General features: G+C 45.2%; 1 protein-coding gene and 1 long non-coding RNA gene across 2 annotated transcripts; one reads left to right on the plus strand and one right to left on the minus strand.

Annotated features, from left to right (window-relative positions):
* Positions 1 to 6,729: 6,729 nt before the first annotated feature.
* Positions 6,730 to 10,723, minus strand: RPL8 (ribosomal protein L8). Its single transcript, XM_009904247.2, has 5 exons — positions 10,564 to 10,723; positions 9,028 to 9,169; positions 8,432 to 8,650; positions 7,179 to 7,294; positions 6,730 to 6,929 (listed from the first exon to the last, which is right to left on the minus strand). Exons 1-5 carry the CDS (start codon positions 10,699 to 10,701, stop codon positions 6,771 to 6,773), a joined length of 774 nt encoding a protein of 257 aa, XP_009902549.1. The 5' UTR covers positions 10,702 to 10,723; the 3' UTR covers positions 6,730 to 6,770.
* Positions 10,724 to 11,846: 1,123 nt separating this feature from the next.
* LOC128897620 (uncharacterized) lies at positions 11,847 to 15,784 on the plus strand. The gene is made up of 3 exons (XR_008462494.1): positions 11,847 to 11,966; positions 14,045 to 14,210; positions 15,550 to 15,784. It is a non-coding gene; the product is annotated as an uncharacterized LOC128897620 (long non-coding RNA).
* The last annotated feature ends 10,687 nt before the right edge of the window (positions 15,785 to 26,471 follow it).

A 26,471-nucleotide genomic window follows, 5' to 3' on the forward strand; every position in this document is an offset into this window, starting at 1 on the left:
AATGCAGGCCCAGGGCAGTCCTTGCCTCCCCCTAGGGATGTGTGAAATAATTTGAAACATGACTCCAAGAGCAGGGAAGGCTGTTTGCATCAAGATGAAGAAACTGGCATTTTTTCAGGTGGCACCACATGATCTCAAGCACTTCTACTCAGCCTCTCATGCTGCCTCTTTACCCACGTGAAGCAGCATGCCATCCTCTCGCAGCTGATGCTGTTCAAATGATGCAGCTGCAGGAAGGCATCTCAATTTCTTGCCATGTTGATGATGTGAGCCTTTAGAAAGAGAGTGATGTCAGACTGTGAAAACCCAGCATGCTGCAAAGATACTACCTAGGAGGAAATGTTTCTGATTGGTACCGTGGTTGTGTGTAAGATTGACATGCTGGAACAGAACTGTGTAACCCTTCCGCTCTGAGTCTGAGAGAGGCCTGGCATTGGCTTTCTGAACAATTCTGCTACCTGAACCAAAAAAACTGCTGGGGGAATGTAGACTTAACCATAGAGCTGTGGAAGAAAACTTCGATCGTGTCGCTTCTCTCAGTCTTCAGAGCAGTCAACATGATTTTGATGGAGGTTTTAGATTGTGTATATATAAATCTGATTGAAGTACCAACAGCAAACCATAAATAAAATGTGGACTTAACTGAAGAATGGGCTAGTAGAGGACTCTTGTGTTGAATTTGTTGAAATATAACAAAGCTCTTGATGGAAGAGACTTGCTGTGATGGACAGGGAAATAAAGCTGGAGTGTCCTTAACTCAGGAAAGTAGCCAGGTTCACTGTTGCCTTTGAATCTCTTGTAGCACATAAGGACCGACTCAATTTTGCTGTAGTCACTGGAGAAGAGTTGGCTGCGTGCAGATGTTCCTGGAGGTCACTCCACCTTCATGCTGAGGGCCAAAGGCTTCTGTAAATTGCACTTCTCCTGGATACGAAGTGGTTGTTCCAGGGGCAGGTGTCCTTTCCCATTTCAGGCTGTCCAAAGCCAATGCAGGCTGCTGGAGAGCTGCTGTTACCCAAGTTTCCCAATGTGCCAATTGCCTGTTGGCTTTGCTCTACCAGAGCGAAGTAAAGAAACTTGAAATGGCTGTAACAAAGAGCTAATGGAAACCTCTGGTTTACTATGTTTGCTCTTGGCACTGGCTTTGAAGACATGTAAATGACAATAAAAAAGCAATGGCAAATTGCTGGGAATTTGTAGTATTAACATTAAATAAAAAAAGACAAGACATCTGTGAAAGCAGTTTATCATAGCCCTGTTGAGCTGATGTAACCTGAGTGGATGTGGATGAGAATTCTCTGGATATCAGCATGTTGGCAAAACCAGGAATTCAAGGTAAATTTTGGGTGTTTCTCAATATATGATTACCAGTTTGGGGGGGGGGGGGGGGTTTGCTATAAAGTAGGAGAAGAAAGATTTTGATGAAGGCAGGAGGAACGTAAAGCAACTCCCACGGATACGTTCCCTTCTCACATTTCCCTCAGAATTCATTCACACCATAGGCCAAAAAAAAAAAGCAACTTTTTAGTGCAACTTCTGTGGGCACTGTGAAACAATGTTATGATTTATTGATTACCCAACTACCTAACGCTTTTTAGAATTTGGACTCCTGTGGTTTTTACATTAGCTGAAAATAGAGCCCGAAGCATTTCTCTTGGTTTTGATACTCACCTGCTGACTTTAATATGAAGTCAGCATTACAACTGTAGTGCTGAAGCTTGTTTCCCCCTTTTTTTTTTTCTTATTCTTTTTTTCTCCCCTAGAAAGTTCTCTGGATGCATTTTCTGTGACCTTTTCCTACCTTTGACTGTTTCCTTGCTTCTCCATTTGTATTTCTTCCCTCCCTCCCTGCACTGGAGTGTAGTAAGCTGTGGATCCTCCAGAAATGCACCCCCTGTCCTCTTCTGATTTATCAAAGGTGGGCAGTTAGTTTGTGGGTGTCCCAGCAGAACTGGGAGGTGGTAGAGAAAGCACTAGAGAGGAGATCCTTGCCCATCTATGAATAAAGTCATGTTCCTGCCATGTGTGCCTCAGCTCAAGCTAGAGTTGTGTGCTGTCTGTGCAACAGCTATCAATGGAGCAGTAGATTGGAAGGGGACAATAATGTTAATGAGGGTGTTATGATCAAAAATTTGTGATAGATTCATGGAATACCAGGTTGGAAGGAACCTCAAGGATTCTTGGATGTTAGGAACAGGTTCTTTACTATGAGGGTGGTGGAACACTGGAACAGGTTGCCCAGGGAGGTGGTTGGGGCCCCATCCCTGGAGATACTCAAAGTGAGGTTTGATAGGGCTTTGGGCAACCTGATCTAGTTGGGGATGCCCCTGTTGACTGTGGGGAGGGGGAGCAGGTGATGTGTGTGGACCCAGACATGATCATCTAGTCCAGCCTTTCAGGGTAAGGATACAGTTTAAACAAGATGCCTGGCACCCTGTCAAGCTGAGCCTTGAAACTGCCTAGTGTGGGGGAATGTACATTGATGGTTAGGTAGAATTTGGTGGTTCTCCATACACTGTTAAGAAAGTCTAAAGAAAGAGTTTTTATTTCAAGATTCCTGATGCCCTTGTAGCCATCCTAATCTTTAGGGGAGATTTTTGTTAGTATTTCAATAATAAGCATGGCTGTAGGTCTTGAAGTTTGGCTGCATGTGTAGTAACTCGTGTCCCCTGCCCTATGCAGCATTACAGCTGGGCACTGAGAAACTCGTCCATGAAGTAAATACCCTGGACACAAAGTATATGAGCAAATAACTCTGTAGTCTGTCATGCTGATACCAACAGCTGTTTTGGATGAAAGGTTGCTGAATATGATACACATTTAGAATAATACTGCTAGGAGTGAGTGGGGTAAGAGAAGCACAAAAGCATGCGAGGGTGCCCTGTGTTTTCTATTGAACATGGTTTGCATTTATTTTGCTAACTTGGGTTCAGAGGGATTTTGGTATTAAAGCTGCTTCAGTACAGCTGGGAGCTCGGAAGTCCATTTCCTTCACCACCAGGTTAGTGGTTCTGTCTCCTGCTGTCAGCAACTTCTCAACAGTGAGTGGGGTTTAGAACTGAGGGTGGAGGGACGACCTTGCTGGGGCGTGGGGGGAAACTGGTGGTTCCTGCAGGTGTAGGGAAAGGCAACAGAATGGGGATGCTTGTAATTTAATTCTTTCTATTGGCATGTTATGGCATCAATGGTACCCGAGCTGTGTAATGCGGGAGTGCAGCAGACATCGGCGTGCTGCAGGACAGAGGCAATACCATTGAAGGCTGGAAACAAAGCAGGGCTATTTCAAATCAGTTTACTTCACTGTCTGGTAAGATTCTCACCATGAATCCCAGCACCAGCCATAGATAGTAGTAAAATACACCAGGTCCCAGTGACAAAAGGCTCTTGATTTGTTGATTCTCTGAATACTGTCCCACTTCTTGGCACCATGTTTCTATTGTTTGCAAGGAGCAACCTTACACTGAGGACGTTTCCAGCTAAGGTATCCTGCTTCTCTGCAGTGTAAATTCAAAGCTGAACCTCCTGCTTGCCACAGGTGGCTGAGTCCATGCAGTTGACAGAAGCCAGCAGCTGATGTTAACTTCAGTCCCATTTTCATTTTCTATTCAGTGCTTTCACAGATCTTCCCAGGCTGAGGTAAGTTTGTTCATGATGCCGTATTTTATGGAGTGCTTTGGCTTTTCTTATTCTTCTTTCTGTATCACATTGTTAGTTAATTTTCCCTGTTGTGAAATCTGCTGGAGTCTACCCTCTACTTTTAAGTTAGACCTTCAGTTTGGAAAACAAATTTCAATTTATTGATATTTTCTTCCTTTTAGATTGGTTTCTTTAGAGCCTCTGATTTTTTTTTCAGTCTTTCCCTTTATTTAATTCCCTCTTCCTCCCATTTCTTTTCATAAATTTTTAGTACCCATTTTGCCCCTGGAGAATGTGTTTTGTGCTGTGGTGGTTGTTGGCTAATATCACTGTGGCTTTTTTAATTTAAGTTACATGTTACTGGCCTTAAAGTCTCCAAAGTAATTTCCCCTCTGAAAGAATTAAGCTCTGATATTGTTGTTCTGTATTTTGTCTGGTTAGATTGTTTGGCAGCTGTGGCTGTAGGTACCACCCACAGTTTCACTGAGAAGCTGCTTCTTTCATGCCTCTCCAAGGTGCTCTGAGGGACTTGGCTCTGTGCTATGGAGGCTGAGGGCTCCAGCGGGTGTGGGTGGCTTTTGTGCCACCTTCAGCATCCTCATGGTGCAGTTCCACCAGAGCCAGAGGGTTTCTGCAGCCCAATGCTTGTAATTATAATTCCTGCTCTGTGTGTACACACAGGAGAGCTCCCTGCAAATTTTTCAAGCTGCATAAAATTCTACCTCTGACTTCAGCTGCTCCTCTGGTTCAGTTTGTCCAAGCAGTCCTGTCCTACTGCTCTGAAATGTGCAAGGCCCCAGGGACCACTTCACAACCTATTCATGCACTTAAAGGTTTCCTCTGAGGACAAATGGACATCCTTAGCCAGCTGCCATCAGCTCCTTGTTCAGCAGAACTGTGGGGCAATGTTTTGAATATGCTCTGGGATTTTTTGGAACTCTGGCTTTCGTTTCCAAGCAGACTTTCCAAAGGAGCAGCTACAATGCATTGTGTGCATTAGGGCCTGTAGGATGCAAACGTTCATGTAAGGAGTGCTCTTCACTTACTAGCAGTTACTTGCAACAGAAGCAATTGTTCCTGTTTGGTGGAATGACACCATAATCATAGAATCATTGAATTGTTAGGGTTGTAAGGGACCTCAAGGATCATCCAATTCCCTGTCATAGGCTAAATCAGGTTGCCCAGAGCCACATCCAGCCTGGCCTTAAAAACCTCCAGGGATCCACCAACTCCCTAGGGAACACCTTTCCTTGTCTCACCACCCTCACGGTGAAGGATTTCTTCATAACATCCAATCTGAATCTACTAATAGTAGCATTAATACTATTCACAGACTCATAGTTTGGGTTGGGAAAGGACATTAATCTAGTTCCAACCTCCCTGCCATGCTGGGGGACACCTTCCACTAGATAAGGTTGCTAAGGCCTCATCCAACCTGGCCTTTAACACCTCCAGTGAGGGAGAATCCATGACCTCCACAGGCAGCCTGTTCCAGTGTCTCACCACCCTCACTGTAAAAAAATTTCTTCTTAGCATATAGTCTAAATCTATCCTCAAGCTTCAGCCCATTTCCTCTCATCCTATCACAAGCTCTTGGAAAAAAAACCCTTCCTGTTTTTTTTGTAGGCCCCCTTCATGTACTGGAAGGCTGCTGAAACGTCTCCTCAGAGCCTTCTTCATGCTGAACAACTCCAGCTCTCAAAGCCTGTCTCTATAGAGGTGCTCCAGCCCTCTGATCATGTTCGTGGCCCTGCTCTGGACCCACTCCAGCAGTTCAGCCTCTTATGCTGAGGGCACCAGAACTCGCTGCAGTACTCCAGATGGGACCTCACTGAGAGTAGAGGGGGAGAGCCACCTCCCTCATCCTGCTGGGGGGTGGCATCTGATATTGTTTGAGAGAAGTGTTAAATTTAGATGGTCAGGAGAATATGGGCAGAGAAGCAAGGGCTTCTTGCCTCCCAGCACAAACAAGACATGAACTTCAGAAGCAGGAAAAAAAAAAACCAACAAACTTGTCACTGCCTTTTAGATTTTCTCCAATATGTCATCTGGTCTTTCTTCAGGGTGCATGCTTTTAATCACCTATCCCTCTCTTGACACATGTGGCCAGCTACAGCATTATAGAAAGTAACTTTTTTTCTTGCCTTGCAGTGCACTGGACTCCCATCACTACAGGGGGCATGTGAACAACCACACCTTCAGGGAAAAGAAGCTGTTGCTGTGAAAACAGGCTTTTGCATTCCTTATGTTCTCCAAAGGATTGCTGCTGTACTGTTTGGCACCATCTAGGCTATAGAGGAATCCAGGCCTATTCCAGAAATGCTTCCAGCTACAAGGGAGTGAATCACAGCAAGCTGACAAGTCTGTAAGACAGCACTGAGAACCTGTATCTGCCTGCTTCTCTGGTACTGGCTGAAGGCACTGCCTTGGAGCTGCAGCAGGCCAGGAACACACTCATCCCTGGCTGGTTTTTTGCAGTGGGTACACATGTGCCAGGGAGCCCCTGCAGATTGGGTACCCTCCCCGCCACAAGGAACAGTCTGCAAAGGGAAGGATTTAGATGCTGTTTGCCCACAAGTAAATGTGGCAAGTTTTGCAATACTTCAGAATTTGTGCTCAGAACAAGGTATTTTTGTTTCAGATGAAGCTTGGTGGTTCAGAAAGAATGTGACAACTGTTTCCTCTGTAAGAGTTCTACTCCTCTCACAAGCTTTTCCTCCCAAGAAACATAGAAGATACAAGGGGAAAACAATTGTGTTAGAGCTTGTGAGCTTAGGAAACCAAGCACCCTGGAACCATTTCAGCTAGACCATGGTTAAACCAGGTAACCAAGGGGTTATGGGACCAGTCTGTAATGCTTTGTGAAGCCCAAATGACCACACAACTAGGCCAGTGTTAAGATGATGCCTGGGCACTGGAGTGCCTCACAAAGCCTGCCTCCAGCCTGCAGCACCACCTGAAGGAAACCATGCTCTGAGGTGGGGAGGGGGAAGAACCTTATCTCCAGGCACAGCTTCCCCACTTGAAGGCTGAGTATTACCCCCCTTTTTTAGCCACAGGTCAACAACAGAGAACTTGGGACTTCACACAAGCTCTGTTTTAGAAGTTTATTCTGTGAACTCCATGGTGGGTCTTTAGTTCTCCTTTTCTTGCACAGTCTTTGTTCCACGCAGCCTACCCGTACGACGGGCAGCAATGAGACCAACTTTGCGCCCAGCAGGAGCATCTCTCCTGATGGTTGAAGGCTTGCCAATGTGCTGATGGTTACCACCACCGAAGGGATGTTCTACAGGCTGTTGAAAAGGAAAGCAAGTCAGCAGTAGAATTAACAACAGAAATTAGTAATTACATTTAAACAGCAATAAACTGATTTAAGGGAGCAAAACAACATAGCTCCTTCATTTTTCATATAGCAAAATAATGATCAGGTGCTGCTAACTGCCCTAATTAAAGGTGCAGTTACAGGGTGGCCTGCAAAGCTTCATTTGCAGATGCACATAAGGCTCCTGCCCATATAAAAGCAAAGTGAAAACTCCACTCACGTTCATGGCCACACCACGGACACGCGGCCAGCAGTTTCTCTTTGCCTTGTACTTGTGATAGGCACGGCCAGCCTTCAGGATGGGCTTGTCAATACGACCTCCACCAGCAACAATTCCTGGGGGGGGGGAAATTGCAGGAATGACAGCATGAAATAGACAGAAGTGCAAACCAAAGTGTTTAAGCACTTACAGAAATGGGTATATTCAGATTGGATGTTCAGAAGAGGTTCTTCCCTGTGAGGGTGGTGAGACACTGGAACAAGTTGCCCAGGGAGGCGGTAGAAGCCTCACCCCTGGAGGTTTTTAAGGCCAGGCTGGATGTGGCTCTGAGCAGCCTGATCTAGTGTGAGGTGTCCCTGCCCATGGCACAGGGGTTGGAACTAGGTGATCCTTGCGGTCCCTTCCAACTTTAACAATTCTATGATTCTGTAATTCCTAGCAATATGCAAAGTTCTAAGGATAAGATCCCAAAGACTAATCTCAAACAATCCCACCAGCTGTGTATTCAGGTGAGTATTTTCCTCCTAACACTAGCACTGAGATTAGACTTGAGCTACCAGCCACACAGGAACTGTTCTGCCTTTTTTACTGGTTTTCATGTAGGATTGAGTTTAACACTTTCTAAAGCATTACCAGCGTTATTTCTTGGGTAACAGTTTTTCAGCTGAAGTATGAATTCAAAGAGCTCAGGGAACTTCCAAGGTTTAATACCCACTTATTTATTTAGTCTATTTTACTAAACAGACCACAGACTACTCAGTTTGGTGTCTTCTAATTAGAGGCAGGCAAGTGAGTACAGCAGCCACCTCAACTGCCAGTCAAGCACACAACAAACCTGGTGAAACCTCTGCTTCTTGGTACTTTCAGACCTTCCATAATACTTCACCCAACTGACAGCAAACACCTCCAGCACTAGCCCTACAGGCTCAGTAGCTGTATTAAAAGCAGGAAACCATCAACACCATCAAGAACCTGCAGAGCTTCTTCCCCAAGTACTGAGCAGCGCCACCACAGCTTGAGCACAAGAAGCCCCTACTTTTCTGCCCTCTCACTAGCCAGACCACCTCCAGATTTACATCACCATTAAGCTGAAGTCATGCAGGCATAAAACTTAGACACCTGTGCAGAATGCACAGCCCTGGGTCCAGCCTGTAAAATTGCTATTTTCACACTAATAAAAACTGGAGCCCTGTCTGAAAGCTTGCTCAGCAGCACGTAAACTCAGTGAGAAGTCCACAGCTGTCACTCCTTACCCACAACAGCTCTGTTTGCAGAAGAAATCACTTTCTTGGAGCCAGAAGGCAGCTTCACTCTGGTTTTCTTTGTTTCAGGGTTGTGAGAGATAACAGTGGCGTAGTTGCCAGACGCACGGGCCAGCTTTCCACGGTCACCAGGTTTCTCCTCGAGGCAGCACACGATGGTGCCTTCCGGCATGGTGCCAACAGGCAGCACATTGCCGATGTTCAGCTGAGCTGCAAAGAGCAATCGGAGCATTAACAGTTTCATCCAGACTCCGGCACCTGAATTACAGTTCTGTTCAATGTGGGCCTCTGTGCACAGAAGGGCACCACGTAAGTAGTTCAGCTGCAGGCAAGGGCATTCTTTAGTGTTTGACTCCAGATGGAACAATCCAAACACTTGAGAAAGAACTGCAGTTGGGCCTGCAAACCAAAAGAGGCTGCATGAGGAGACTGCAATTTCCTAAAAGGAGATCTAGGTTTGCTTGAAGTTAGTGGAAGCTACCACTTTGTGATGGCTCCCAACTGCACTTAAACATTTTGAGCTTCAGAGGGCATCTACTGCAGCCTTCCAAAACTGCCCAAGCAACACACTCTCCACCTCAACTCACCTTTCTTGCCGCAGTAAACGAACTGACCAGTGTGAATCCCTTCAGCTGCAATGAACAGCTCAGTCCTCTTCTTAAACCTGTATGGGTCACGGAAGGCAATCTTGGCAAGCGGAGCGCCTCGGCCAGGGTCATGGATGATGTCCTGTTGAAAAGCAGATGTGCTTTTAGAACAGCCTACAGCATTTATCATGGCTCGTCAGAGACCAAAGAGCTAGGAAAAAATGGAAATGGTCACTAGTGAGATCACTCTTACTGGAATCCTTTCTCAGAGCAAATGAGTTGAAGGTTCATGTCTGTAAGAATACCACCTCAAGTATCCATATCAGGAAATTTTGAGTCTGGTTAGGTGTGCTGCTTGAAATTAGCCATGTCTGAACTGTTTTATTCCTGACATTCTGCAGACACAGATCTCTCAACATCTGGACATTCACTTTCACTCATTGTCTATTCACCTTTTGGCAGAAATAAAGCTGGATGCTAGCAGCAATTTCTCTGAGGTGTTTTCTTAGAATGGAAGTGTTCCCAGCACTCTGATTTCTAACTTTGTGATATAAAGTATTGTGAAGTTATGTAAGTCCCTAAATGGGGAACAACAGACTTACTCTTCTTTTTTCTCTTGGAAAAACATGTCAGTTCTGTCCCTGAAACATGCTGAGATTCCAGCACACAGCTACCTCCTTAGATGGCAGGCAAGCAACTAAACCTCTTCAAGATGTGTCTATTTTCTATGAAAACTCAAGCTGTTGTTTGTGTCCACTGGTAACATTTTTCCTGCTGTTTTCAACCCTGTTGGTCAAAGCCCCCCACATGAGTGTTACATGTGTTGAAATCAAACCTACCTATCTACTTTTCATCATCAAATTCAATTAGTGTGTGAAGAAAGTTCATTCTACGTACAGCCTGATGATGACCTTGCTCTTAAGGCCTGAAGAGACAGGAAGCTGTTCAGAGCACCTAGGCACCCAGTAGCACTATTTGCAGTCGAAGTCACTGACAAGAAACCTAACCTACAGCACACCTAAAACACTCCAAACAAAAGTACTGCCTTACCCTTACTGCTCAGGATGAGGATGTTGGATGCTATTTAGTGTCTGCAATCGCTAGTGTTTTTAAAGACAGAATCAACTACGTGGACAACTCTCCGACACATTTCAGGAGGTACAGGCAACTCTTTGATAATCTAAAAGCAGACTCAAATTCCTGCATTTCTAAAGCTTTAACAGAAAACCACACTGCTGTATACGTGCTGCTAGCTTCTGTAGTCTAAATACTGTCATAAACAAGAAGCAGTCACAAAGAACGTGACTTATTTAACAAAACATAAGAAGCCCGAATAAGGAACAGCCAAACGGCTTCCAGGTCAGCCGACAGAACTTCAGAGTCCTCACACAAACCAAGTGCAGGGCCCTCAGCGACAGAGAAAGATTGGTAAAGGCCCTTCTACCCGCGCATCCCCCGAGGCGCATCCCAAAGCATCTCGGGACGGGCACCCGCCGCAGACCCCCAGGACACCCGCTGCGATGGGTCTGCCCCTACCTTGACGATGCCCTTGATGTACCCATGTCTCTCAGCGAAGTCGACGGCGCGGAGCTTGGCCGGACCCTTTCTGTGTTTCACGTGGGCGCGGAAAACGGAACCCGCACCTTTTCTCTGGCCCCGGATCACACGGCCCATGGTGTCCTACGGCAGACACTTAACGGTAGCGCTGCTGTCAGTGAGGGCCCCTTTTCCCTTCCCCTTCCCTTCCCCCTATCGCCACTGCCACTAGTGCCCGGCCCTGCCGCACCAGGCCGCAGTCCGAGCACCCCGCCGCCGCGCAGCAACCCAGTCCCTCCCGGCACGGGGGAAAGTGCGGGGCAGAACCGGGACACAGCCATGACGGACAGCAGCGGAGGTCGTGCCGCCAGTAAGGGACGGATGGCAGCGGATGAGAGATCCGACCGCAGCAACCCTACCTCCGCTCCGGCCGCGCTGGGAAAGAAGGAAGCGCCGACGTCACCGCGGCGCCAAAGCCCTTCCGGCGCGAGGAGGGCGGGCGGCAGACGCGCTAAGTTTGTGTCACGGTACGTCACGCAGCGCCGCTGCCGGGTAACCGAGCTCACGCGCTTGCTGCGGGGGGGGAGGGGGTAGGACAGAGCCGGGGGAGCAGCCCCAGCGGAGCAGCCCCAGCCCGCCCATGGTGGCAGAGCGGGGCTGCTGATCAAGTGAAGACGTCCTATGGGGCTGTCCAGGTCCCTCCGGCCCGGCCGTTGGCGCCAGCTGGGGAGTTGTGCTTCACTCCCACCCAGGTCTCTCCGATTCACCCGTTTGCATCGGGCGTGAGGTAGCCCAGCCTCGGGCGGTCGCGGTAACTGACACTGGGTGAGGTTGCATGGCCGTTTGCTCCGCCTGGGGGCCGTCGTCTCGGCCGCAGCAGAGCGGCCCTGAGGCCCCGCCGCGGGCCTCAGTGGAGGTGGGAGGCCGGCGCAGAGCCGGGGCAGCTTCTCGGCAGCTTGTAACGCTGTTTGACGCAGCTCTGACGCGCTGGGGAGTAACTGCCCCCGCACTCTGGTCAAGGGTATCAAAGTTTATTGCTCCACTTCTTTGGGTGTTTTTTTGGTTTGTTTTTTGAAGCAATTACCGTCGGAGAGCTGACAGAGCCAGTTGCCAGGAGACCTCGCATAAACAGCCAAGTTCCCCGAGCCAAAAGCCATTCCTAAACTAAGCCATCATGCCAAAGCCTTACCTAATTAGCCAGGCCAAAGATGCTGTTTGCAGGAAGAGGCTCCTTTTATGGTTTTAATTTATTTTTTTTTTAAAGGTTACTGTATTGTGCAGCTCAAAGGCTGTGGATTTCAGGCAAGGAGGTAACTGAAGTGACTACAGCTACTTTAAGCTGCCTTTGCCAGATTGTTATCAATATTAATTGGAACATAATTGAGAGATACTGCAAAGCAGAGGTAATCGTCTTAGCGTTCCTAAGCAACTTGTGGTGCACCCTGGAAGGCAAAATGAAGTGTCTTAACGTAAATAGTTTACTAGGTTTTCAGCATTAGAGGCCCTGCTCTCCAAAGAGCTCACTGATGATGACCCAATTCACTAGAGACAGGCTATTTGACTTTAGACTGACTCATTGAGGTTAGGAAAAGTTCATCATATGCCCATATATGCAATTTTTCTCTTTGCCTTAAACTGAGAGGAACCCAAGAATCCACCACTGATGTGGGAAAGCTTACCAAGCCTCTGAGGGCGAATGGAAGTCATTCCCCTCATTACATGTAAAAGATCTTAATACGAAGGCTTCTGACTTAAGATCCTTGTCAGATTCATCCACCACAGGTAAAGAGATTAGCACAGGCAGTTGTCCACTCTACCCATCTGCTGCCTCCAACAAACAGCCAGTGTGTCAGCTTCTTAGCCTGAGCCCTGTTTGACATAGTACAGGTCAAGAGGTATTACAACAAACTGCCACTTACTTTGGTTTACATTCATACACTGAGTGGAGGTTTTGATTTATGGCTCCTGTTGGCTTCAGTTGCAGGGGCAGGAGTGTGGTCAGTTTATGCTACTATATCTGAGAAGAATCAGTCTTAAGGTTTGAAATAATGTCCATGTAATCAGCAAATTACATTGGTCACTCCTCTTTCATGTTCTTAGTAGGGACTTAGTAATCAATTATATAAGAAGTTAAGTAGCTGCATAATAATTTATAACACTTGTTCTTTTTATTATCCTCTATCAACTACATTTTGTATTCATGTTATTGTTCAATTGGCCTTGGTGCTGCCTTGCATACTGCTGTCACCAACTGTGTAGCTGCAGCCTTTCAGTTGTGTGTTTAGCCAGCTGTCTTGCTGCTGAAGTGTTGCTGCAAAAGGAAGGGTAAGGCTGAAACAGGAATGATCCCTTGCTCCCCTCTGCCAGCTTTTTGGGTGTTCTGAACATGATTAGAAATGTCCATACCATAATTGTGGAGTGTTCTGCAATAGATGCGGGCTGTTTCAGCCTTTCCTTCCAGTAATGCTGAATGGTTATTACCCAGCTGTATCACCTCAGGCTGTGTTTATGTGTACCTCTGGATTGGAGCATGCTGTGTGCCAAGAGTTCCAGTGCTGCATTCATCCAAGCTGGCTCTTAAGTGTTTTTCCATCAGAGAAAAACAGGAGGAGAAGGCTTGGAATGATATGCATCTAGGTCTCTATTCACACTCATAATTTCCTTACATACACACTTGGACGCAAAAGTCTGCAAGCCTCCCAAGTTTTCTAGCCCTGACAGAGTTTGGAATCAGAGAAGACATGCAAATAGCTGACAGAACTACATCAATGATGATGTAACTTTGTAATTAACTTTTCCTGATACAAGAGACAAAAATCAGCTAAACACTTTCATCATTTAAGAATAATAACGTTGTACTACCTGGCCCCACCAAGCACAGCCTGAACTCGCAACAAAGCTAAGTATTTTGTTTAGCTATGTCTTCAAAATTTCAAGGATCCAAAGAAACATAAGGAAGTAGTTTACACCTGATTTCAGTTGAGAAATACGTCCCGGGTTTGTCAGAATAGTGTTCCTACAGGTCATCACACCCTTCACATCGTGGTGCTGAAGAAATGTGAGTGCTAAGCACTACCAGTGATCAGTATTCTGTTAAATTTTTAGGAGCGGTCCTATGGTTTGAAAATTGTGGCCTTCCAGTATCTGAAGGGGGCCTACAAGAAAGCTGGAGAGGGACTTTTTAGGATGTCAGGTAATGATAGGACTAGGGAGAATGGAGCAAAAGTAGAAATGGGTAGATTCAGGTTGGATGTTAGGAAGAAATTCTTCCCCATGAGGGTGGTGAGACACTGAAAGGGGTTTCCCAGGGAGGTGGAAGCCTCATCCCTGGAGGTTTTTAAGGCCAGGCTGGATGTGGCTCTGAGCAACCTGATGTAGTGTGAGGTGTCCTTGCCCATGGCAGAGGGATTGGAACTAGATGATCCTTGGGAGTCCTTTCCAACCCTGACAGTTCTGTGATTCTGTTTCCTTCCTTACTAAGGCCCCATTCCCTGGGCTGATGTTGTCTCTCCAGAGCCCATCCACAGGAGATTTTGCTGAGTGAGGAGAAGGTGGCAGAGGTACAGCAGGACAAGCCTGTGATGGACAACACAGCACAAGACATGGAGCTATTGACAGTACAGCAAAAGCATCACCCACCAATACAGGTATTGCCTGGCACTGCCTACCAACAGCACTACTGTGCAGCTTCAGGTTTTGAGGTTTTGGCCTTCCAGACATCTCTGGTGACTGCAGATGCTTTGGCTTAAGATATTACTACTTCTGCTGGCCACCCCGTTTCACTCTGCCAGGGGTTGCATCTGCATGGGAGAGGAATGAAGGCAGGGCCAGTGTACTGGATTTCCCAAACCAAGGCCTCTTTTCCTAGCAGAACTTGGGCTGTGCTGGAGCTGGAGGAACTGGCTCATCTGCCTGAGCATTCTCTGAGGCCTGGCAGCGAGCACAGGGATGTCCAGATAACCCAGGCACACCTTGCAGATCTGTAGAGAGCAGCTCCACTGTGTAAGGGCTGAAGTCTAAGGCTCTTGGAAGCCTTGGCCTCAGTGTGCATGGATTACGCCTCCTAGCCATGTGCACAGAGATCTGGATAATAGGTCTGATGGTGCTAGGCAAATCAGGGTGTGTTTCCAAAGCAGCCTGGTATTTTGGCAGCAACTCCCTTTCTTTGGCTGCTTAAACTACAACACTCAGCTGAAGTGGCTGAGGAGTGGCCCCACATCCTTGATACCAGGGCAGTAACATTCAGCAGTGGGGAAACAGCCACACTGCTGGGGAAGGACAGGTCTTCTATCACCATAGCTACTTCCACAGGACTATGTCAGTCAGAGCCCTTCTTCACAGATCTCCTCATGGCTGGCAAGTTTCCTGGGATAATGCAGAAGGGATAAAAAGTACACCCCCCCCCCACCCCAATTCTAGAAGGCTTTTAGCAGTGTCATGGCTATGCTGCTGGAAATGCAACATGCTACTTGCAAGGTGGGAACAAGGGTGTGTTGCCTTAATTAATCCTTTCATGACAGTCACAGGCTAATTTGCTAAAGGTTAATTGCACTGTAAATAGCAAAAGGGGTGGTGTTCTGCTTGCAACAGATGGCAGCCACTGAGAAATTTTGATGAGATTGCTGTTTGGAAAGGGGGAAGAAGCAATAAGCTTTCTCTAGAAGCCTGCCTGGGAAGGGAACTCAGAAGAAAGGAAGCCCCTATCTCTGTGCATCTTTTAAAAGGGGAGGAAATAAAGGATGCCTATGAGATTCATATGATTTTATTTTTTTCCCAAGCAGTGGTATGCTGCAACCAAAACAATCCTAACCTACTTCAAGTGGGCACATGCCTCTGTTTATGGTCTTGCTGACCTGTCTGGGGCTTTGCATGGGATTAGGAACAAACACATGGATTCTGGCCAGGCTGCAGCATCATAGTTCTAGGCTGCAAAAATAACATACCTGCTAATCCCCAGCAAACACGTTCAGTGCAATCGTATTACAGGCAGGCTGCTGCTCCCAGAGCAGAGCACAAGGAGTGGAAGTCACCTGCTGCCACTGAGGCAAAGGAAGGGCCACAAAAAGGAGCTGCTGCACGAGTTGTTGAGGGCACAAAGCCTCATCTGCTGTGCACCCAGAAAATCTCACTGAACTCTGAGGAAATGTCCTAGGCCTGCACTATCCTGTGTCTAAAAGCAAAGGAACCCTTTGTGAAGGTCACTTCACAACAACCACCCCCATACCACACTCAGCATCCTGGTGAGGTGCACACTATTCACTTCTGGCTTTTCAGAGGAGACAAAAATCCCCCTGCTGACACACCACAGGCCTTCATTCCACTGACTGCTCCCAAAATAAATACCTTTCCTCTCTTCAGAGGAACTACTCCTGAACGGACCAGCTTCTGTTTCCTGTCTTGAAAGAAATATTCTCTGTCAGCTGTACCCAGCTCCCTCTTCCCCAGGCTGTCTCATTCCTAAACCCTTGAGAAAGCTCCAGGAAAATTACTTAAACTTTCCTTTTTGCTCTTGAGTGAAGCAGATGAGGTCTCTGACCTCACTACAACCACTTAATCATCACTAAATTGTAGCTCTTCTCTAAACTTTCTCTGTAAAGACAGGGCTGGGTGACCTGGAAGGAACCCTCACTCTATACAGTTTCCCATATTTGCAGGTCATAATTTGACAAGCAAAAATGCAGAGAAATCCTTGCCAATTGCCTCATCTGCACACTCAGCCTGTGCTCCCCTTTGAATTGTTGCTTTCATGTGTCAGCATGAGAAGAATCAACGAATCACAGAATTGTCAGGGTTGGAAGTTCCAACCCCCGTGCCATGGGCAGGGACACCTCACACTAGAGCAGGGTGCTCAGAGCCACATCCAGCCTGGCCTTAAAAACCTCCAGGGATGAGGCTTCTACCACCTCCCTGGGCAACCTGTTTCAGTGTCTCACCACCCTCATGGTGAACTTCTTCCTAACACCCAATCTGAATCTACCCATTTCTAGTTTTGTTCCGTTCCCCCTAGTCCTATCATTACCTGACACCCTCAAAAGTCCCTCCCCAGCTTTCTTGTAGGCCCCCTTAAGGTATTGGAAGGCCACAATAAGGTCTCCTTTGGAGCTGTCTTTTCTCCAAACTGAACAGCCCAAACTCTTTCACCCTGTCCTCAAAGGGCAGATGCTCCAGTCCTTTCATCATCCTCCTGGCCCTTCTCTGAAAGTGGCACCCTTCTCACACTAGTGTGATGTGGCATCTTCTGGATTTACAAAGGTGTGGCAAGGATGTTTCCCATGGGACACATGAGACTCCAGCTGTGCCAGATCAGGTTTTATCACAGAAATACGCAGGTAAGGTTGGAACTGTATGCAGAGGAAAAGATGCCAGTTGGATGACTGCTCTTTTACCCTAGAGGGTGCTGACTCCTGCATAGCCAAGCCTCTCCAGGAGGGTGGGGGTTTGCAAACATTTCATGTTGCCATCTAATGACAGTCTGGATTGCTTGTGAGAGGGGAGGTTCAGCTGCAGAGGTGGAAACCCCCGATCCAAACAAAGCAATTTACACTTCACAGATGCGTTTAGCAATGCTTATTAATAAGGTTCTGGTGACCTCTAGAGGCCTTTACCCCAAAGCACCTGGTTCCTGAGGCTCTTTCCTCTTGCAGAGCAACAAGGAGCACAACAACCTTCCTGCTGTACTTCAGTTTCAAACCAAGACTAATTTTAGCCTTAATGGGGCAGCTATTGGGGAATAGTAATTGATGGTTATTCTTTGCCTCCCACGAAACGTGGTAATAATAATTCCCTCAAAGTCTGCACAGTTAACTGTTGTAGGTATTCTGGAGATTCTTGTTTTGCAAGAAATGTGCTTTGTGCATTGTGAAGCGAGAGAGTAGCTGCTTCTCTTCCTTCCTTATCTCTGATAATCTGTTCAGCTATTCACTGATCCTGGAAAATAGTATCTGGTGAGGTAACCTGGTTGCTCACATGCATGTAAATGATGCATGCTTTAGATACAGACGTTACACATGCATTAAGGTATCTTTGCAGAACACAGCCTTTGTGGACCAGTCCTTGCAGGGGAGTGCTCAAGCACTGTGCTAGTCCTGTCAGGTTGGAGTATAACCATGTGTGCTGAAAAATGATTTTCAGCTGGAAGCAGGGGAAAGTTGACAGCCTACCAGATTCAGGGCCACACAACACTGTATGTGGGGAAGTGGCCTTGTATCTGTACTGTAAAACAACCATAGAATTACCTGCAGAGAAGAGTGATTCTGTGAAAATGCCTGAGGGGAAAAAAAAGTATTGTTTTAGTATACATCTGGTTAAGCTTTTTTTTTTTTTCCTTAAACACATAAATAATAGGGGCAGCTGGTTGGGAAGGAGAGAAATCCATTGAGCTGATCTTTTCTCTTGAGTAGCTGAGATACGGGATTGAAACTGTATGGAGAAAAGAGAACTGAAAGGAGGGATGGAAAAGCAGTGAGACACTGCCCAAAGAGGCACTTGGAAGTTAACTGAGAGAGGCTTACATCTATAGGGAGACTTAGCAAGAAAAAGATAGCAAAGCTGGAGGAGGTGAAGCATATCTGCAGCAATGCACAGCTCAAAAAACTCCTCAGCAAACTCACAATCCTACAGTGATGTGTGGGAGACCTCCTAAAGATTTCTAATTTGAGAGCACCCAGCTGCACTTCCAGATCTAGTTATTAGATGCTTTTCTCTCCCACCCCCCCTAAAAAAATATAATTTTGTTTTTCTTCTTGCATTTCCTCATGGACCTCCTACCTCCAACACTTTAATGGCAGCAGTTGTTTGGTGACAATATCCCTGGAGGCTATAGCCAAGCTAGTTTGTGCATCCAGCTTAGAAAACAAATAGAATAGCACAAGATTTTCTCTTGTTTGATAGATGTGGCTCACAAGAAGGGGAGAAAAAGTGTATGTTTTGGTATTTTTTCTCTTCTGATGCCATAATGATGGATGACTTTGTCTTAACAGACATTTTAATTATGTTTTGTTTTGGTTTTGGTTTTAAATGATCTCTCACTTTGTTCTTGCTCTTTTTGCCACGTAGGCAATAGAGCTGAAGGGACTTTGTATCTCAAAACAGAAAGGAATCCTGAAGTACTGAGGGGAGTTAAAAATGGAGTAAGGAAGAAAGATCTAAAATAGGATCTTAAAAGAATTTTTATTGAGACTGTGTAAAAACTCATCTGAGATTGTTTGAATCAAACCTCATCAGAAACACATGGGAGAAAAGCTCAATTTGTTAAAGATCTGCATTCTCCTGTTTGTTCTAAGTGCAGCCTACCAAACTGATTTGATTTCATTGGTTCTCTGAGAAGTCTTCTATCAAAAGAAGGCTGGGGGTGGAGGGAGCCTCCCATATTTGATATTTGTGAGATAAGAAGAAAACCAAGCTCTAAAGTCACTTGCATAATCTTTGTAAAGCACTATGAACTGTTAAAAAAAAAAAGGGCATTTCTTTTGTAGTTACCAAGAAATGCTGGCTCCATATAGTGTGCAAGCAGTTTTTAGTTTACAAAGGTTTGTTGGCTGGATGCTTTTGATCAATAGCACAACAGTGCTAATCAGAAAATGGCAGGTACTTTTCACGTTGACTTTTTCTGGGTAAAACCTTTTGATCCTTTCTCATTTCTTAACCAAAAATGACAAAAAAGAATTTTGCTCCTGCCTTTTATCCAGGTACTGTTTTCCCTTCCTTTTAAAGCAAACAAAATATGGAGGAATGAAAAGGAACATAAAATAGGAAAACAGAGAAGTTTCTGAGACTCCTCCACCCACTAAGTAACTGTTGTATTTATTTTTATTCTTTTCTAAATTAAACATGCCATCAAAGGTAAGTTTTCCATTTCCAAATGAAAAAAGTGTGACTGACTCCAAATATAAGAACAATGCTCGAGGGCAAGCCTGCAGAGAGCAATAAATCAGAGCAGAAAATATTTTGCTTGGGGAACACATAATGACTGAACATAAATAATCCTCCTTTCCTCTGTGTGCAACATAAAATAAACACAGCTGTGCGCACAGGCTCATGCACGTCGACATGCTTGTACACAGGCACGCATCTCGGCCCCATTTCCCCTGGGCAGTTCTCTAACGGCACAAGAGGAAGAAGGGTTATGACAAAGGGGTCAGTGACGTAGTGTCTGCTGAAAATCTCAGTAAAACAGAGTAACAGAGTCAAGCTCTGAAAAAACACTCAGGGATGTTACCAGGAGGAAGCAACCCCCTTGGCTGCTGGCCAACAGGAAACTGCATCTACCAGTCTCTGCAATAAAATACCACTTATTTCTTAGTAATCATCAAAGTCCCAAAATATTTGCTTCTCTCTGGCAGGATCACACAGGCCTTAAATTGAGGCTGTGCTGAGAGAAAAAGGCTTGCCAAGCTCTACTAAATTGAGGCTGTGCTGAGAGAAAGGCTTGCCAGGGTCTACTCTGCTCTACCCCAGAGCTAAGGACTGTTACACAAATCATGCATAGATTGCCTGTGTAGGTTAGATGCTCATATGGGGCTAATTTCAAGGATAACATCTGGGCCTCCAGGGCCTTCTGCCTGACTTGGGCTCTCAGGAGGCTGTTGCTAGCACATAACAAGTTTGAGGGTCACACTGCTGAATCTGAAATCGCTTCATGGGCCTCACACAGACCCATCTCATGGTCTCTGGGAGAGGACTGCTCTCAGGGTTGAGCATATCCAAACCACTGCAGGTGTGCTCGAGCACACCAATAGCACCTTGTGCCTCCCGCCATTTTAATCCAGTCTGAAGTACAAGATTTGTTTCCTCCATTTTGGGCCATGTTGCTGGCCTTCCAGAGTCTGACCTCACAACAGGCATGATACTATTCTTCCTTGTCTATCCAAACACTTCCTTAGTAACTTTTTAGCACCAGAAATTAAAAGAGAGGGTTAGTTTTTCATTAAAGAGGCCTGAGGAAAGGTAGCTTCAGTGTCTTCAGGGATGCTTCCAAAATCCAGTACAGGCAGACCTGGGGTAAGTGATACATGTGGGAGTGATGCTGGGGCGACTGCTTTCCTTACCAGTCCTGAGGAATTGCCAAGATGAAAACCAATTCAATTCAAAGTGAGTGTAAGCATCTACAGGGATCCAGGGTAGGCCAAAGCTCTTTTGCAGAGAGAAAAGGAAAATCATATAACCTCCAGCAGAACTTGCTGGAAACTGCGTGGCAATTTCCTCCCTCTTAGATCTTCCAGTAAATTTTTCCATGACAGGGATAATCCAGCCTAATCACTTCCATTTGACCCAGTTTAATCACCACCTTCCTGAAATGGAGTTAATAGGTGCTTAATGCTAACCGGCAAGTGAGGAGGATGGTTTATAAAAGAACTTGGAAAATCACTCTGCAGTTCCTAAAGCACTCCTTTTTTTTTCTAATTCACTTCCCAGAGCTGGTAAGTTCTGAGGCCTAAACCACAATACATCTTGAGCTCACTAAGCTAAAAATACTGACTCGTCAATGACAGAATACTAATGAATCCTCCACAGGGAAAACTAATCTGACATTTCTCTCCCCACAGGAAGACACACAAGTAGTTAAATATCTAAAGATTTTGTACAGCCTCTCAGCCTGGTACATTGTACACTGAGATTTTGATTTGGGTACTGTACTTACTATCTTTTCCTTCTTTTAAGATCTGTTTTTGACTTACTCCACATCTGTCATCCTGCAATTGCACTAACTGTAATTTTGCTTTGCAAGGATACTAGCATTCATAAACAAGAGTCTCTGCTTTTAAGATGGTTTTGGTTTAATTCTTTCAGGTGTATCCTGGGGAGCAGCAAGAGTGGGATGCTCCACACAGTTGGGATAAGCTGGAAGCCCTGGGTAGCCCCAAGGTAGGCAGTGCCCTCACCACCGTGGTGCAGACACAGGCATGGTGCTCCCAGGCTAGTGGGTGCCAGAGTAGGAGGCCCAGGTTGGACTCCTCAGGATGACTCAGGAATATTAGTGCACTCAGGGTACTGATGACTCCATAGCAGGATAGTAGTATGGTCCTCATTAAAGCCAAAGCCGGCTTCTTGGTTTAGACTATTCTGCAAATTCATATTGGTCATGAAATGTCCTGTGAGCAAGGCAGTAATTTTGACAGTCCAAACAATCAGTCATTTGAGTTGGGGGTTGAGTTGTCAAGTTACACCCACCTTCTCTTCTTCCTACCTCCCTCCTTCCTCCAAAAAGGTTATTTTATGTGCATTTCCCTGTTCTCCTTTGAGTGACGTGTACTCCAGGTGTGTGAGCTTGGCTGACTGTATGCATATGGTACTAAAAGCATAATCTTGGTGCTAACAGCATGAGGTGGCATGTTCACAAAGTTCAGTGCAGTTCAGCTCCACTGCTTCTTGCTTTGAGATGGAGTTTCTCGCTGCAGCAAAACCACTGCTTCCTAGCAACATTATTCATTTGCCACCCAAGTAGACCAAAAGTTGTTTATCTCCCCTCCCTGCTACCTGCTGGCATCCCTTTTTGGGCTTGTGGGTTTTCTTTTCATCTAATTGCTGCCTACTTATTACTTTTTATTTAATTGTTTGTTTAGGCTTTACACACAGATCTTTGAAATAGTAGATACTTAATACCACATTCCAGGGTTGGGGCCCTAGTGGACCTATGCTGCAACAATCTCAATTGCCTGTTGTCTTATCATCTCTTAGTGATGATATCCATCATCCTCTCCACCTTCAACACTGAGTTCACCTGCTGCACCTATACTGAGGAAAGGACCTTGGTGTCAGCTGTAGAGAGATGTCATAAGTATCAGGGGTGAGTGGGATTCGGTGTTCATACACCCAGGGGGACTTTTCTCATGCCCTAGCCAGAGGCAGGTATCACAGAAGAGCTGTGAGTCTTCCCATTGAGTAGAAGTCTTCTGTAATGCTTTTCTTGCCACCCTAATGCCTCTTGTGTAATACTCCTGTCTTCCTCAAAACCAGTGAGACTGAAGATGAGGAAGGATTCAGCATTCTCACTGTTGCCAAAGAATGGCAGCAGTGGAGCTGCACAGCTGGGCTCTCTTATATGTTGATCCCCCCAAAAATTGCTATTTATTAACAAACAAACAAGACATTATGTCCCCACAAACACAGAGAAATGCTTGCAGAACCTCACTGCCATCTAGCATGTGAAGAGATGCTCGATATTTAATCCTTTGAAATTTCCCAAATAAGAATTCTTTCAACATGAACTGAAACATCTGACCACCATAAAATGCATGACAAGGTTTACATGTCCCTGCTTCCTCCACATTGCTGCAATGCAGCCTTCATACTTCTGTGTCTGAATCATCAGGTTTCCAATGTCTCCAGCAGCGTTACCACACAGTAGGGAAACAGCACATGTGTTGGACAAAACCTGACAAAGCAGCACTTGGATTTAGGTCAGGCACAGCAAACAGGAGTTACTTGTACACTGTACCTGGCTCCCATTCAAACACAGAGCCTGATGAATTCACACTAGCCCAGACATGCAGAATGGTATCTCCCTTTTTTCCCTTCCAGAGAGATTTCTTTTCAGACAATACCTCAAGCTCCTCAATTCTGTGTTCCCACAACTACCATTCTGCTGGTCAACCCCACAGCAAGCAGAAACAGCAGAATTCACTGCTGACATGGGGGACATGTTTGAACCACTATGATGCATGGAACCTTGTCCTGCTGCAACTGCAGTGCTGCCAGCATGCTGCTACTCATTCATTTGCCATTCATTACTGCTACAACTACTGTCATAAAGCAAGCAGCAGACAGTGCTGAAACTCCAACTGCACATCCTAAACCATCCAGATTGTCTAGCTTGGCCTTCTGCATAACTGTGACCAAGAAACCCACTGCTGGACCGTATGGTGGACGATCAAGAAGACTATCAAAACTCACAGGGCGTGCAGCCTTCATTTGGTGATGCCTGTGATGGCAAATTCACCTTTCATCCTGATGGTCTTTACCTTTTGTCTCTCATTCCACTATTTCTTGATCCCTTCCCAGTTTTCTCTGGTTGATATCATTTCATAGTGGTAGAAGCAGATTTTAGTATCTCTTCCAGAACTGGCAAAAGTTTTTAACTTCAATCTTGTTTTGTCTGGTTTTGCAGAGGCTTCAATTCACAACACCTTAACTCCCCATTTGCTGGTTGTTGGAGTTGAATTTTTCACTTTTTTTTGTCTTCTGGACCAGCTCAAGGCCCTTTAGTGCAGCTCATTCTGCAGCAATATAGTTGTAGACAAATGTTACAAATCTTCTATCTAATATCACCATTATTATTCTGTGATAAGTGCACAATTACTTCACACATTAATAGGAATTATTTTTACTTATATTTTATCATTAAAATTCACAAGTACAGATATCACAAAGCCATAAAATACACTGAATTCAGCCGTGGAGTATTTCAGTATTAAATCAGATTGAGACTGTAGTAACTTCACCTACAAACTAAGACTGATTTAGTAGTAGTAGATCATACAGATACTGGTGGTTCTTATGGGACCACTTGGGATTAGGTGGCGCCTTGAGTATTTCATCAGGCTGTAGCAGAAACCAATTTAGCATAGCTCTATTTGTTCTTCAGCTTATGCTCAAAGTTTAACATCTATGTGCCTCAATCTTGAAGTGATTTTCAATGTTTCTATTGAAAACATATGTGAGTTAGGCACAGTCAACTGCAGTGTGATGTCTCTGAGACACAAGTGCTGAGAGTCTTGAGAAGCTTTCAGGCTGTTCTGAGGGGAAACACACTACAGTAGATGTGCTCCCCCCCCGCCCCCCTGCCAGCTTCTGCACCTGTGTGTGGGCCTGCAAGGCCAAGTTTGTAGAATGCAGTAACTCTTCTATCTTCTCAATTCCTCTCTGTTCAGTGCTTTAAAACAGTTAACTAGCATGGTTTTTCTTCACATTGCTAATTCTGTGTTGGCTCTCATATGCTTGGGCTTCACCTCCACAGCAGCCAGAGTAACTTCCCAGCCCTAGTATTTTTGGTGTACTCTCAGAAGTCTGAAAAGGAGCAGAAAATTTGGACTGTAATGGATCCTGCGTGCTTGCAGTTGTTGAGTTGGATGTATTAACTTCTTTCCTTTTCTACCTGAATTGTGCATTTGTATAAAACCTAAGAACCCTGGTGGGTACATATGTTTGTTGGGTTTTGGTTTGGTTGGTTGTTTTGGGGGTTTTTGTTTGTTTGTTTTTTGGTGCAGGTTCCAAGGACTTTGTCTTTTTCTTATGGGTTTATATGAAGGACTCTGACCTTTTTATTAGCCAGTGCATTGTCTGTGCTGGTGCAGTATATTCAAGGATGTGGAATAAAACCTGTGCAATATCCAGTTTCACCCACATGATGTTGCTGAGCATGACACAAGAGATCTGTACCCACAGAAGACAAACACAGTATTTAAACAGAAAGAAAGCCTGTCATTTATTTCATTATTTACTAAGTGCTGCCATGGTGCTTAGTCCTATATAAACATTCCCTGCCCCAGGTCATTAATACTGCTAGGCACAGGCAGGTTCAAGATTCAAACACCTTATGTGAAATATTCCCAGAACAAAACTTTTAAGGACAAGTGAAATGTTTCTGCAGTGCAGAAACTTTTCCACAGAGGAATCGTGTTAATGAAACTTCAGCCTTCAAAAATAGCTGAGTTTCCAACATGAAGAAATTCACAACTGAGGATATAATACTCTGCCCATCCCCATTTAACCACCCCTCACTGACTACTGCTGTAACACATTGTCTGCCCTGTTGAATATATTAGTGATGCCAGTCTGGTCTTATTGCATAGCAAGGAACATCTACCCCTCCAAAAACTATGGAGAACTAGTAGGAGATTAGATCTTGAGGGTTGCACTACATAATGACCCATTAAGAAGAACAAAAAGGGTTTGGTATTTAGACTGTTCAGCTCTGGGAATGCTAGGGAGTCACTGCAGAGTGCCTGGCCTGTGTCATCTGAGATGAAAATGTCATGCTGGAGGAAAGAGTACAAAAGGACTGTTAAAGGGCATGTCTTTAAGACTTCTAGGAGGGCTAACAGAGGCAAGCTATTGGGAAGCATACTGGCAAGAAGAAAAAATAGTGTTTTACTTAAAAATTACTTAAACACATTATAAAATCTTGAGAAAGGCTGGGAAAATTGTACTTTTACCTATACACATCAGGTTGAAATAATCCCAGAGGTACATGTTACTTGATGAAAACATTAGTGAGTAATCAAGCTGCTTTCAATACCTGAAGGGATCCTATAAGCAGGGTGGAAAGCTACTTTTCATAAGGGTGTCTAGCAATAGGACAAGGGGGAATAGTTTTCAGCTGAGGGAGAGTAGGTTTAGACTGGATCTTAGGACTAAGTTTTTCAGTATGAGGGTGGTAAAACTCTGGAATAGGCTGCCCAGAGAGGTTGTGGATCCCTTCTTCCTGGGGGTGTTCAAGGACAGATTGGATGAGGCCTCGAGCAGCCCAATCTAGTGATGCATCCCTGCCCATGGTGAGGAGGTTGGAGTGGATGATCTCTAACGTCCCTTCCAACCTAAGCCATTGTATGACTCTATGATATAAAAAGTGTCTGCAAACTTAGGTCAGTGAAGATTACAACTTATGTAAGGCCACTTAAAAGACAGCAATGTCACAAGAATTACAAATCATTCTGGGCCCATGAAAATCATCTTGGGTTTAATTACAGCATTAAAGACAAACCCACAAAGTGGTAAGTTCTGCTGGCATAGCAGTAATCATTGTAATTCTGGATAAGAGATCACAGAAATTGTAAATACTGACTGTGAGAGATTTCAGTACTAGCTATTTTTGTCTTTAGAGTTGTTTTTCATTTCAAAGAAGTCATTAGCACTTGTGCTTAGCCAAAACTTGCTCATGAGACTAACCAGGATTTCTTAACATAAACTGT

Source organism: Dryobates pubescens, chromosome 12 (assembly GCF_014839835.1).
Source record: "Dryobates pubescens isolate bDryPub1 chromosome 12, bDryPub1.pri, whole genome shotgun sequence".
Taxonomy (NCBI): domain Eukaryota; kingdom Metazoa; phylum Chordata; class Aves; order Piciformes; family Picidae; genus Dryobates; species Dryobates pubescens.